At 40.1% G+C, this 15,137-nt stretch overlaps 1 protein-coding gene across 2 annotated transcripts in view; it reads left to right on the plus strand.

Moving 5' to 3' along the window:
* The first annotated feature begins 11,161 nt into the window (after window positions 1-11,161).
* adamts9 (ADAM metallopeptidase with thrombospondin type 1 motif, 9) overlaps window positions 11,162-15,137 on the plus strand; it is a 41,096-nt gene continuing 37,120 nt past the window's right edge. For both annotated transcript variants that reach the window (XM_031752415.2, XM_039612282.1), the window contains exons 1-3: window positions 11,162-11,485; window positions 11,777-12,180; window positions 13,529-13,691. In XM_031752415.2, the coding sequence (XP_031608275.2) occupies window positions 11,389-11,485; window positions 11,777-12,180; window positions 13,529-13,691 (664 nt within the window). In that variant the 5' untranslated portion in view covers window positions 11,162-11,388. The remainder of the gene's footprint in view (window positions 11,486-11,776; window positions 12,181-13,528; window positions 13,692-15,137) is intronic.

Raw genomic sequence — 15,137 nt, forward strand, 5'->3', positions numbered from 1 at the left:
CTTAGAAATGATGACTGAATTTCATACTTGCAGGGTGAAGTAATGGAAATGACACAAAGATAGTGTTTTATAATTAACTGCTGGACATTTGTGTGATAACTGCTGTGAAAATTCCACAACAGACAGACCTAAAACATATGGGTGTTTGATAAATCCATGCTTTCATGTTGAGAACAGTAAATGTTTTTCCAGAGCCGTTTCATCAGAAGTGTGGGAAAACAAATGAAGACTTAGATGAATACTGGCAAACTGTAACAAGACCATTTTCTGTGTCAACACTGTGCTGCCACGTACAGGTTTTCCCTTCGGTATCCAACATCCAAATTAATCTGTTAAAGCTCATTTAAATGACTCTTTAGGGATGCCTTAATGTCGGAGGGAAGCTTAGTAATCGTGCTAGGGGAAGTTGGCCTGGCACATAACTGCCCTTTACCCTGCAGGGCACTCAGCGACTGTCTTATCAGATACAAAACAAAACTGGAGGAATAACCAGGTTAGGAGCTTTCAGCTAATGAGATGGAAATTATATAATTAGGTTCATCTGTTGTTCATTTGATGGACCGGTCCTCGTGTAGCCACTTGGGCTCTGTGGGGTGTTCTGAGTGAAGTTTGCAAACACCAATGAGAGAGAAAAAGCTGCAGCCAACTGTGGCTGCTTCGCTCAGTGTGGGCTGAAGTTTTGTGCAACTCAAAGTTTTCTGTTTGGCTTTGAATTACTAACTTTTACAGAGTTAACAGCTGATATCAGCAACTTTAGAATTAAAATGACTTGAGAAGGTCTTTGTAGTTGCTTTGACTCTAACACAGAACACCATTTCCCCCAAAGGCCAAAGTCTTTGGGGATACAGTGTTACAATAAAAATGATTTTGCACACTGACTTTTGACATGTTTATGCATCTGCTATTTTCATATAAAACAATTATTTGCTGGTTTTACCAAGAAGTCCTCAATTGGAACCACTGCATGACATCTTTTCTTGCTGTGGTTTTCAAGTGATACTCAACTTAAGCCCCAGCTGCAAAATGAAAGGGTTTGTAATTTTCTGTTCTCTGTGGATGTTTTTTTCTGAATAAATAGTGAAGCAGTGACTCTTTTCTCATCACCTCCCATAGTGCACTCACTTAGTCACTTGGGCACTTTTCCCTATTTTCCCACAGCTCATCTGAATCCAGACTGCAAGCTCCTGAAATATTTTATAACTATAGATATGAGGCTGCTGATTCCAGGAGGTCAAACATTAATCGCGTTTCCCCGGTGCTACTGCTCACCATTCTACTACTTTAATTATACCAATAATGGACCATCATTCATCATCAATACTAAAAATGAGCTCATACAGAGAAAAGAATAAAGAAATAAGTACTGAAAAGGAACAAAGTGAAAGCTGAGAGATGGCCTTGACCATTCATGTGCCTCAGTTTTTCTTTTTAAAACAGATATTCATACTGAGGTAAAGGACATTTCTAACAGAGATTCTAATTGACATAAAAGTTTTTATGAGCCAAAGTAAGGACTAGAAAAAGAATGAATTCCTTGTGGAGGGCCATACAGTATATGAATCTGCTTTGTTTGTGTCTGTCCTCTTTCCTCAGGCTATGCACAGAGAGCAGAGCAGTTGCAGATGGCTTGTTTCAGGAAACCACGCGTCCAAAAGGGATCCCTCTCTGCTGTGCATTTAGTATACAAACTACAAAGGCAGGCTATGGTCAGCACACCCTTGTGAAATGGGCTAAAATAGTGTCAGCAGGATGTCCAACAGATGGCAAGCAAGCGATGGAGAGAGCAGAAACCTGCATGAGAAGGACAGAGGAGCAAGGCTTTCCCCCCACAGTTGCTTCTGTTATAATAATAAAGTATGATCTGAAAAACCAATCCAGTAATCATCTGATCAATTGAAATTACTGAAAAACTGCTCACTAAGCACTTAAGTGGAAAAAAAAATCTGTCTTTGAGGTTTTCTTTTGCATTGTATGGGTCACTGCACACGTGCATTTGTGTTTCTAACACTGGCCCACGCTTTCCCGCTCAGGTCACAGATTTTACTTTGGGATGATGCGACACGTGCTTTTCAAAGCTCTGAAAAAGTTTCTCCAATTCTAATAAAGAATGGCTGATAAAATAGCAACCCAAATATATAAAATAGAGTGGAAAAACCTGAAACACTATTCTAATTCTAATAACAGCTGAACAGCCTTTTGGTTTGGGACAGAGGCAGGCAAAGAGTCTCCATCTTTCACTTCCCAAAGTTATTTTCTTGTGGACCGGCTCCTGTCAACACTGAGTGTATGGCTTAATGTAAGTCTTATGCTCTGAAATTGCTTAGCTCTCATATGGTTTCACATTAAATGGAGTGTAAACTGGTTTGCGTCTGCAGTGCTGCTCATGAATATGTTCAAATTCACTTCTCTTTGTTTGCCAAAAACCCGTCAGTGTTGCTCTTTTTCATATGGGAAACGTTGTGAGATCCCAGCAGTGCAGTGGCTTAACTTCACCATTCCACACTGATTAAAAGCCAGCCCATATGTGACCACTATTAGCTGATTGTGGCACGCTTCTTTGGTTTAGCCTAAACTCCTTGATATTTGTGAATTCCTTATGAAAATGGTTACATTTGCACTGTCTAATGTCAAAAACAGAGGCCTGCTCCACCTACACAGCCATTAACAGAGCAGCTTTCCACCTCTCTTAACTCCATAGAATCAGACACTGCCTTTTAGTATTTCGCTTTGTCTCCGTGTCTAAACTTGTCATACCTGTCATAATAAGATATTCAAAAATGAAGAAACAGGTGCCGCAATGAGATTGATATGAAGAATTTTTACCTTACTTTGGCTCGCTGATGTTTACGGCCGCCACAACAAAACACGCTATAATCTGCCTGGTTTTGGACTATGTTTAGACATAATAAGAGAGTACCATAATAGAGTATGTTGTTTGCGATGAGCATATCACACTTTCAGAATGTCTGGATTTACTCAACAACAAAAACAAGAGGCATTTTACAACGAGACCGACTAGAACTAAAAGTCACCCATGAGGCTCGAATAAGATGACAACTAGTTTCAAACTAATGTGTGATGATGTGACCTCAGCTATGAGACGCCAACGCTTCAATAGGATAGAAACTGAACCTCAGGGTGATCCAGGTAGGAGTAAATGCAAAAAACATGACAAAGAAGACAGAGAGAGCAGAGCAAGTGTGGGCAGTCCTGATCTCTTTGGATCGATTGCCTTCCCCTGTGTATCTGGAGGCAATAAGAAGCAATGAAGTATGAAACGTCTGTGATTTCATTTGCAGATTTTGGACGTTTCACTTGAACTGCATGTAGAGCCAAGCTGTCATAGCATGTCCATCTGACATATTTTTTATTCGGCTGCAGTGCAGTGCTTTTTAAAAAGGCTATTGACTGCAGAATAGCATCGTAAAAATCCAAAGGCTTGAAAGTAGAAATCTGTGGGGTTTGTAGCGTACCAATAACTTCTTAAATCTCCATTACAACCTCACAGCAGAGCACCCCTGTCTGCCGTGCCCAATTTCCTCCATAGACTGATGCTCTTACCTTTGTATCTGTCTGGAATGGCTGTTTCCTTAGGATTTAATCTAAAGGAATCCTAGATCTCTGAAATGGGATATTAACTGTACCTCTGAAGTCTTAAACAGAAAGATACACAAAACAAAAGCACAGTATAGAGGACGACCAGTTTTTCTACAACAGTTTTTTCAGCACAGATCTTCATTTGTCAAAATAGCACGGCCAGGTGTTGAACAAGAGTAAAATGAAAGTGACTGTCCGTGCTTATACAACAACATATAGAGACATTTGTGTTAGAGCTGCAGATTTTTGACTTTTAATGACATTACAGCGAAGCCCAGATCTAATCCACCACCCTCTGGTCACAGAGATTTTTCTATAGTTTTGATCCCAGATATAATCAGATTCAGCCTGCTATGACTCCGCTAATTTAATTTTAGAGATGGCTGGCTTTTGTGTATATCCCATGAATATTCTGCTTTACATCCTGTTTGAAAAAACAAAACAAAAAAACATGAAATCATTACAGAGGTGACTCACAGCTTCTGCATATGGAGCCAATAAGAGCAGACAAGACCAAGCTGACAGCAACAAATTGGTTGTTCCGTCTTTCTTTTAGATTGAACGTTACAGTTTGCACTTGAAAAGCTGCATTGCTGGTTGGTTGTTTATACCAAATTTGCCTTTGTACATTTTGTTTACCATTTTTGTATGCTTCATAATTACAGCGTAGCATACATCATATTGGATTGTTTAAAAGTTTTAGAACGAGGTTTTTGTGGTTCTACTGTATTGTGAGAAATATGTTTAACTACGTTCTTTGAGTTGGATTTCATATCTTAACTCCACCAGTTCTTTTTTTTGTTTTGTTTTACTTGTTTTACTAAAGTTTTGTTTCCATTTATAAGCATTATAAATCTGTTGTGTGTAGCATGATGTAATGCAGGTGAGATATTTCTGTGTGTGTGTGTGTGTGTGTGTGTGTGTGTGTGTGTGTGTGTGTGTGTGTGGACATATTTTCCACTTTCATGCTGTCAGTCAAAGCCACTGTGGCCTTGGTGCCATTCACATCTCTGTGTTAAATCCATGATGCGATTATTGATTGATTAAATCTGATTTGGCAAAAAAATAATTTCTTGGTTAGCTGATGGAGCTAATCCTAAATGGCTTCTGAAAGATTAGATTAAGGCAGACCAGGATTTATGGCCCCGTGATGGAAACATTCCAGGTGACAAGTTGAGAGAATGTTTATATTTACAAAGACATTTTAAATTCTCTCCTTGTAGAAGAAACATGCACCTCTGTAATTTTTAAAGTCCTCTTAAAAGCTGACTGTTCATCTTAGGACATGAACAGTCAGACCTTTCTGAAGCAGAGTCAGGATGACCCCCCACACACACACACACACCTTTTTCATACCCTTTTCATTGAAAATTTCTTTGTATTATCGCAAATTTTCTCTGTGGTAAAGCGCTCCCCCTGACATCTGGCTGCATACTGGTGCACACTGCTGTGTGCCTGTCAGCTATAGTGAGCTTGCTGGCTCTTCTAGGTCCCAGATGACCCACTTATACGGTGGCCTTGCCAGCAGGACCTAGGCTAGCCTATTCTACAAGCTCTGACAGGCACAAAATAGAATCCTTGACCCAGAACACTAAACTATATCCAATATGACAAAGAAGTAGATGAAGCAGAGGAGAAATAGATCTTACTGCACACTGATGAGTGGCTTGTTAATGAAAAAAAAAGAAAAAAAACGTGAAAACCCATACATATCCCACAACCATACAGTGATGCAGCGTATGCAGGTTTTAGTGTCAGTGTCTTAAAATACAATTACAAGTTTCTGACATACCGTCATGTGGCAAAATTAGACAAGGAATCCCCCTTTGAACAAGGCTCACAGACAAATAACATCTCACAGAAAAGTGTTTGACTTTACCTCCACATTTCTGCTTTCTGGTGAAATGGAGGGTGGATACACTAATGTGCTTAAGATGTCCTCTTCTGTTTGAAAAAAATAAATAAAACAAGGTGATCCATGGATTTTCTTTACACTGCCTTAATCTTCCAATTTAACCACAACTTTTAGACAGATATTTATCTGCACGTTATCTTAAATACAGTTGTCACAATACTAGATTTTATACTAAGTACCATTGATACCAAGAATTATATAGCACCTTTCTACCAATTTTAAGGACTCAATGCACTTTCTACAACAAGTCTCATTCATCCAATCACACACTCCAATGAATGCGTCCAGGATCAATCCGCGGCCCTTCTGTTTAGTAAATGACCTGTTCTACCACCCGAGCCACAGCTATATCACAAAACAAGGGAACATATCAAAATTAATGACAAAAATAACAATGACGAAATAAAGAGGCATGCATTTAAAAAAAAAGAACGATTAAAGAACAATATTGGTCTGTGCAAACATCTTAACGTATGCTACTATATACTATTTAAGATCATTTGCTGATATCTGTCTAAAAGCTATCTCTTGATGTTACAGATGGACGGGAAAATATTTGCTGCCTAGCTTAATATTATCATTTTATTACTAGTCACTACCGACTATCTTAATAATGGCTATCAGGTAAGTGCTAATAGTTAAACAGCTAACGTTAGCATGTGTGCTGGCCAGGTTAACATGTGTGATAACTATGGAATACTTAAATGCTGCTGAAACAGGAGCTTTACTAACCTTGCAAAATTCCTCACAAAGACTGGTTGTCAATCTTTAAGATTCCAAGTTTGTTGTGCTGCCTTCGTGTGTTCAGCTGCTAGTGGGGCTGTGCGCCTGTCTGTCTGCAACTGTGATGTATGAAACTGTGTATCAACTAGTGAAGCTAAAACAGGAGTGTTGGTATGGTGTTGCAAATGAGTATCTAACCCAATTGTTTGGCAAAACCAACTATCAGTTAGTATCCAAGTATCTTTTTTTCTCAAATTGCTGTCTGATATAATGCAGATTTCATAGTTAAACCAGTGACTGCAAGCTGCAGTTCCAGAGGCAGCAAAACAACCTCAAACCAAGACTTTTCCACCACCAAGATTCATAGTTGGTGTTATTCATAGTTGGTGTCATGTCAAATAAAAAAGTCACCATAAAATGTCAGTTTTACATGTAATTTGTCTCGATATACCGTTTTTATTTTTAGACTGGGCTTCAAAGAGGTTGAAGTTGTGGCCTGAAAGCCAACAATTTCCATCTGATGTTCCTACTTTTTCACACGACTGAAACGTTTGTTATGTGTACTAATACGCAGAATCACTTTCACGTGAGAAAAAGCATTCTCAAACGTGAATAAGCCCAAACTACTAATACTCTCATCATAACACCATAGTTGTCCAGAACCTCCTACTGCAGACTTTACTCTTCACCGTGTGGATGCATCATAATATTGGTGTGAAAGAATGGATTACCTTCTACAAACACTTAGTGAAGAAGTGGTTCTGTTTGCTCACTCCTCTGTAAACAAAAGAGTTCATTAAAGAAAGCTTTTTGGATTTTAAAGGATCACAGAGGTTGGATCCCCTACTGTATGAATGTGGTACCTTTTGTCACAGTGCTACACAAGCTGTGCTGCACTACACCTCTGATGACTATCCCCCTCCCCTATTGAATCTGCGGAGTGATTAATTTGGTCTCTGGCATGAAGTCTATTGTTGCCATTCCACAGAGAGCCAGAGAATCTGGGAAGCATTCTGATTTTGGAGAGACCTGCTGACAGCTGCTGTACGACTTGGGCAGAATCCAGACCTCTATCTTGTGGTCTGTGAAAGCTCCACCGAAGCCTTAATTGCACTTCAGATGTTGAACAATGTTTTTGCTCAAGCTCTCACCCAACATAAACTTGCCTGAGACTATCCTAAAAAGCCCATTTACAGGATCACCTCCCCCCATTCCTCCCTGGTAAAACTCTCAGCGCCTGCTGTCTGCTTTGCTAGTTAAAGAATAAGAGCATGTGACTTAGCTTGAACATGTGCACCCACTCGTGTTTGTGTGCGGTTGCTCGTCTTTGCCTGCAGGTCTTAGGAAGCCATGCGTCTCTGTGTCTGGTTATTTACCAATGTACTGTTGGAAGTCCAAGTAGTCTCATGTTGAAAGATGTAGTAAGTGTGCAGCCACAGAAACCATATTTTTTTCTCCTAGGAATACATCTGTTTCATGGCCTGTGGATTATACTGATGTATATTATGTACAGGCCACAGAAAAGGGAATCTCCTCCAAATTCTGCTACAAAATAATCCTGATCGGCACACAGTGTTTCCACTTCAAACCAAAGCTGCTCTGAGGTATTTATTTGAGACATTTTTCCATTTTAGAAATCACAAACACAAACAGACGTATGCAATGGAATCACAAAATATTCAGCAAACAAAATAACTCCTCAAGAAATGGCAATATGTATTTTCTGCCTTGTTGGGCTATGGTAAAACATTGGCTTAATGGATGGCAGTGTTTGCCAAGTGGACTGTTTTTGAGTCCACTGTAATATCTCAAAGACTCCTGAATGAATTCATGTAATGAACACAACCAGCATAATCATGCATGGGTTGTCAGCAGGAGCTATAAAGAGCTTTTCATACCTATGACTACATGTAATGCTTATACACTATCACCAGGGGGCAGTATAAAGAAAATACATGGATCATTTGGTTATTTTGGTTATTCAGTCAATGCACTGGTTATGCTATGCTATGCCTTGAATTCATACACAGAAAAACAATGATGTAGAAAAGTGAAGCCAATGCAGAAGTGACATAAAACTGCATTTCAGCTGAAGACCACCAGATGGCGATAGCTGTGGCTGCAAAAATACTTGTGGTCACATAGAAGTCTATGTAAAAAATGGCTTTCTGTGTCGACCTCTTTAACACTTTCCTGCTAAATTGACAGGGTCAGTCACTCATTTTGGATTATACTGAAAAAATATTTTAGTATGTTTTGTAAATCTTGGTCATACCATGTTTCAAAATGGAGGATTATCTTCATAAGAGAGTGCATGCTTATTGGCTAACTAACTGTCAGTGACATCATTGGTGAATGAGCATGCCATGTCAAAGTCACATCCATTTTTTGGGAACCAGTGCTCATTTCGAGACTTTCAGAAGTGATGTCACAGTAGCTACGTCAGTTTTTTATACTGTCCGTATGCAAACAGGCACCAGTGTGGGACCATGAATTTAGCATCTCATGTGTTTTAATGTGAAATATCTCAACAAATATTGGACTGCTCAACAATACATTTGGTACACAAATTAATTTCCATCTTAAGAAGAACTATATTTCCTTTGACACTGATTAAAAGGAGGAAAAAAACAAAACAGAAGGAAAGGGAACCCCACCTGACCCACAGCCTGTTCACCCTGCAACCAGCTGACAAGTATTACAGAAGTATTGGATGCCATGCCACCAGACTTTGGACAGTCTCTTCACTCGCATTACTGAACTCATCCTTCATGCTTCATCATGAAAATCTTTTATTTTTTATGAGTTAATTAAAGTCAATTTTGATGTGCATGCCTATAAATGAATGATCTTGAAATAAAGATTCAGCACTTGGTCTTTTTCAGATTCACTACACTACACAAGGATATTGCCTTGTCAAGATCACTGGGCCTGGAAGGTCTGTTGGGTGGGGGCTGAGGGTAAGATCAAGAAAAGGGACATTTTAAAAGCCAAACAATTAAAGTGTATCTCTTTGAAATCCCAGGCCAGGCTTGGCTACTTCATTCAAGCTTTCCGCCTCCTATCAGCTCTTTATCTGATCTGGAGGGGAAGTGAAGTTTACACTGCTGATAGCTCTTCTGAATGATGCTGCCCGCACACAAATCAGGAAGGGTGACTCTGATGACCTCAGTGACCACCATTCATTGAGAACACGCATACACATACACACACTACACACTACACACACCCCCAGTTGTAGTAACCGCTTTGTTGAGAATCGAAATCAGCCCACCGAAGATGTTAACCATATGCTGATATTTAAGGTGGAAAAGTAGCTTTTTAATCCATTTTCGTAAGCGCTGTGTCAACAGTGACTTCAGTAACTCAAATAGCCATTCTTTGAAAAACATAATTATAATTTCTTTTAAATGAATAGCATCTGTAACAATGCAGCAACTGGAACAAGAGTAAATAGCCCTCTGAAGTTGTATTTGCTGTACATAAACATGCTGCCTAAGCACATTTTCTCCCAACTGTTATTACTTACCTGTGATCCAGTGTGCTGTAAAACTGTGTTATAAAGAATTCTTGGAAAAGAGACTAACTGGAGATAAAAGGGGTGTATTTAAAAGGGGTTTGTGACCCACAGCTGTCCCTGGGTTGTTATTTGGGATGGTTTTGCAAAAAAGAAAAGAAAAGAAAAAAAGTGCTCCAGCTCCAGTGGAAGGGCTAGGAGGTTTGGGAATTCTTTTAAGTCATGACGTAAAGGTATTCTTAGGAACCTCAAGTGTGGGTCATTACAACCAGTGATCTCAAATGCTAACATTTTACTGACCCCTATGATCATACTAAACTTGTTCATGGTGGATCATCCATCATACAAGAAAATTAGCCCTTACTGGTGCAAATGGGTGGCCAATTGCCGTTTAGCCAAGAATGTTGGTTTTGTGAAGAGGAAAAGGCCATGATTAAAAAAGCTGGTGTGAATTTATTTAAAGATGTTGTCTATTAAAAAAGAAAGAAAGAAAAAGAAAAATAGATTTCACATGCATATGAAATCAACATAATTACAGAAGCAACTGAGCTATTTTCTCCACTTTTATTTGTTTTATTTTGTGCTTTTGAACAACACAGGCATTCTATATGATGTGCTTATAATTTCACCTATGCACCTGCACACCCAGTGTTTCATGTAGCCTCATTCTAGGCCATGTGTGTTGATTGCACATAACAAATGAGCTGTGAAGTCATATGCCAGCTGCAAGCATTTATCACCACATAAGGTTATGTGGGCTGGGAAGCATGCACAGATGCCTTCAATCAAATGAGTCTAAACGGAGTAATCTACCTGAGTACATGTCAGAATCCAGATTATGCACTACAGTAACGCCCGAGTAATTTTGTTAAAGTATCTTTCTGGAATATCTCCCTGAGAGATGACTGACCCAGATTTCAAGACTACCCTAATAAAACCATTACCACTGTCCTCAGACAATACCTTTTCCAGCACCTACTTAAGACCTAAAACCAAGCCTGTATATGGCTGCACCGGTTGCCAGTTTGAATTTTGTCACTCTGTGATCCCGTGAACTTCTAAGTATACAGCTAAGATTATCTCATTTGCCCCCAGGGCAGGCATTTCCTATATGGGCCCCACCTCACTGTCATAGTCACCGATCTGCTGCGCATCTGTCCACCCCTCTGAAACGTGATTAACTCAACAATAAAAGTCGGTATGTCACTTTGTGTCACGATGCAAATTTGCAGCTGGATTGCGCACACATTGTCTACACGTTACGTCAGATTAGTTGGGCAGCTCTCTCTGAGTATAGGTGGTATAGATTGAAACAACCCAACTGATAATATTATATTAGACTGATCCCGCCCCTCTAAGCTGGGGAGAGAGTTGGTTCACGGGCAAGCGGAGCCCATCGCAGTTGAGTGTTGGAGCAGCCCACTCCTCTCTGCAGTATGCATGTTCGTCAGGGAATCCGCGACGCGCTCACGTCCCAGCAGTGTACTTCATCGGCCAGAGACCATCAACTCAAGAGTCTAGGATAATAAAATTGGATGTGGCAGGCGGACCGGAGGCGGAAAGCCCGGAGTTACCGCAGGAATACAGTACTACTAAGGGAATACAGGCTGGCTCTCTCCTCTGAACGTGGACAATCATGCATGTGCTCTTCTGGGGCTTGGGGTTCCTACTATTCCCTGATTTCTTGAATGTAGTCGCATCTACGGGGACATTGCTTTTGAATTCAAGCACAGGTAAAGTATTTTGCTGTGACAACCCCCGCGTTTCTTAAAATTTCTCATGCAGCTGTTTTCTAACACTGACGGCAGAGAATGAATGAGTTTTGAATTCAGTCAAGCGAATGACTTGCAGCGTTTAGATGCCTGAAGTTCACTGACTATCTTTTTCTGAGTAAAACAACAGATTTTCAAGACAGAAACAACTTTGACAGAATAATAATCCTTAAACCTTTTTACCCACTGATTTATAATGTAAGCAGACTGTTTTTTAACCGCATTTACATTCTTCTACCTTTATTCACACAGTAAACGAGGAGATCGGCGCTTATGAGATTGTAACACCGGTGCGAGTGAATGAAGCCGGTGACAACTTTCCAACCAGTGTGCACTTCAAAAGGAAAAGGCGAAGTTTGGATGAGGGCACCAGCAATAGCACGGATCACTGGGCCGCGCCGAATATCCACTACAGGATATCTGCTTTCGGACAGGACTATCACCTCAACCTGACGTTGGATTCGGGATTTATCGCACCTCTCTACACTGTGACAATACTTGGAGTAGCCCGAGGAGAAAACGTAACGGATTTTGCAGCAGATGAGAGAGAGGATGAGGAGGATGAGGAGGACACGGAGTTAAGGCACTGCTTTTACAAAGGACAAGTAAATGCACATGCAGAGCACGCCGCAGTCATCAGTCTGTGCTCCGGACTGGTGAGTTTTTACGCGCGGTTGTACTCGTCGTGCGCGTGATCATTTTACATTCACTTTACTTCTGCAGCATGAGGGCATAAAAAGTTGTGTACGTGTTTTGGAGACTTTTGAGTGAAGCTGTAGCTGATTTAAGAGAAAAATCAAACTTTGAGAATTGTTCAAAATTGTATTCGTGGTAGGATCGTGTAGTGGGGCGCATCCAGAAAGTAAGTAACTGATCAGTTACAGAGAATCTCGGTTGTGGCTTGCTGCAAAGAGCCCAAGTCGGCTGACTGCACTCAGGTTTACCCCACATTCGTGTCTCTTGTCCACCGGTAGTCGGTGACGTCTTTACGCACGCGAGTTCAGCCGGAGTACGGGTGGTACTGACGTCACGACAAGTTGTTCCAGCTCCCAGGCTTCCTAAAGAGGCAGTCCTGATGAGTGATGCTTTGTAGTGGAGGAAAAGTGCACTCAGAGGAGTTTATACATAGAAACCACAGTGAGGTAACAGACAAGAGTAATAGGCCAGCTTTTTTCCCAAATGACAAATCAAACTTAAAATGCTTTGAATCCTCTGCTCTGCAGGGAGCTTTTGTGGAGCTGAGCTGACATTTATGAAGCATATATTATTATTTATCCAAAACCTCCCTCCTAAAACAGGCAATGCTGCCTTTCATTGCAGTACATTCTAAAATAACTTATTGTTGTGAGATCCTCTTTTGTCTTGCCAGACAAAAGTTCAAGTGCAGGCCTTTGCAGAGTAATAGAAAAAAATGTCTTGCTGAAGGAAATGTAAGCAGAACAAACAGCATCAAATACTAATACACATAGCCAAATCGTTTTTTCCTTATGATATGTTTATATTTTACCATTGATTATCTGGGATTAGAAACATGTGGCAAGCAAACATTATACCAACCTTTCCCCCCAAGCTTTCCTGATGGTTCTCCATATGTGTGCTTTACTGTCCATGAATCTTATCTGGAAGATCCGAGACCGCTAAGTTAACCAACTCATGCTAAACGTGCCAAACACACACAAGGTTTGCAGCATACTTGCCAAGAACATACAGTCTTAGTGTTTTCCTGATAGAAATCAAAGGTCTCACATTTAGACCTTTCTTCTGTTATAACATGAATGCAAATGTACTTTGTTTTTACCACTGAAAGCTGCTATGTCTGTGTTTTGCTTATTTTTACATTCCTACGTTAAGTACAAACTGCAGAGTGTTAGTGTGGTATGTGATCTGCACTGAGCTCAATACTAAAAGATCCTCGAGATATATATTATTCTGCCTGGTTTTATAAGCACTTAGAGAGTATAGATTGCTGTAGACTAACTGCTATGTGTCTTCTCTGTTACCCAGCTCGGCACTTTCAGGTCTCCAGAAGGGGAGTATTTTGTGGAGCCCCTTCACAGCTATCAAGGAGAACACTATGAAGAGGAACACACAAAACCTCATATTGTATACAGGAAAAGTGCACCCAAGAAACAGACCACTGAGGAGACCTCAGCTTGTGACACTTCAGGTACGGTACATTATATGATGAGTAAGCATGTATGCCATTAAGATATATAACAGACACACCTCTGTACCTAAAACCTCAGATCCAGACCTTGCTACTGAGGTGCTGTGTTTGACCAGTCAGCTGACCTAAATATCTGTTCTAGTAAACCCTCACCCAGTGTCCTCTTTCTATCAAAACAGCATACTTCTGCTGCTGAGCATGGACCTCCCAGTGTCTAGAAACAGTGTATATTGGTTAGATGTAATTGGTTAATGCACATCTAAGTGTTTTAGTGGGACATGGGACAGAGTGATTAGACAATTTTGACATTTGTGTGCCACTATGTACATGGGACCTTTAAATTGGTTTGCGCAGATATAATCACTCAAATTTAAAGTCCCCACTATCAGCTTTAACAGGAACCAATTATATAATAGTCAGTGAGCTATTACAGTAATTGTACCATGGCCCTCTAGGATGATATGCTGCTTATCTGGTTAATGCAAACACAACTTTTTAATTGGTGGGAGGAGCCTCTTTTCCCTTTCATTTGCTTATTGTTTTTTCTTATTCTATGGAGTTGAATTCCATACATAAAACTATATTGTTGTGGTGCAGTGAAGAAGAATAGTTCATTTCTGACAGCAAAGATGGGTCCAAGCTTTTCCTCCTGTGCTTGTCAGGCGGTTGAAGCTGTATGACAAATAAATGGTAGCTGGGAATACTCAGTTTGACAGGGGGTTTGTGCACACACACACAAACACATACACTTTGTGAGGCAGCGAGCAGAGGAGAGGAGACAAAGTAGACTAAGATTTCAGTGTTGATACTGAAGCTTGGATCACACCTAATCCAAAGCACACAGGTATATATTAGTAGCTAACCTTGCCTTTTGAATGGGATCTTCTCAGAATCTCTGTTAGCTGAAGTTTGGTCTGTTTTCCATGTGTTTTCCCTGCCATGTGATGGTATGTGTCTCTGACCATCGAGCACCCTCAACATAAACCTTTACTGAGGAAAAATGTACCCCTCATCCTTCATGCTAATGTGTTTATATTAGCATAACCGTAGCTGTGTAGCTAACCACTGCATAGTTTATATGTCACTGCTCTTTAGTCTTCCATTCAAACTGACAGCAGAGTTTAATCAGAATTTGGTATATCATTTTTAGATTGAAACTAGCAATATAACTTCCTCCTAACTTCTAATGTCACTAAACCTTATAAATCCTCTTTTTTTAAAATGAATTATTTTTATTGGAGCTGAAAGAATTTGTACTGTTTTTGACTTTCAGTGGTGCCTCAGTGTTGGGTTGATTTTAGGAACCGAAGGAATGTCTGGACCCATAAATGGCTGTATATATATTATTTATTGCAATTACAGCTTGAATTTCTTTTGGCACCAATGTGGAACAGTGCTTCAGTTTGTTGTAGTACTGTACAAAGTATGACTGTGCAATGATCATAA

Source organism: Oreochromis aureus, linkage group 5 (genome assembly GCF_013358895.1).
Source record: "Oreochromis aureus strain Israel breed Guangdong linkage group 5, ZZ_aureus, whole genome shotgun sequence".
NCBI lineage: Eukaryota > Metazoa > Chordata > Actinopteri > Cichliformes > Cichlidae > Oreochromis > Oreochromis aureus.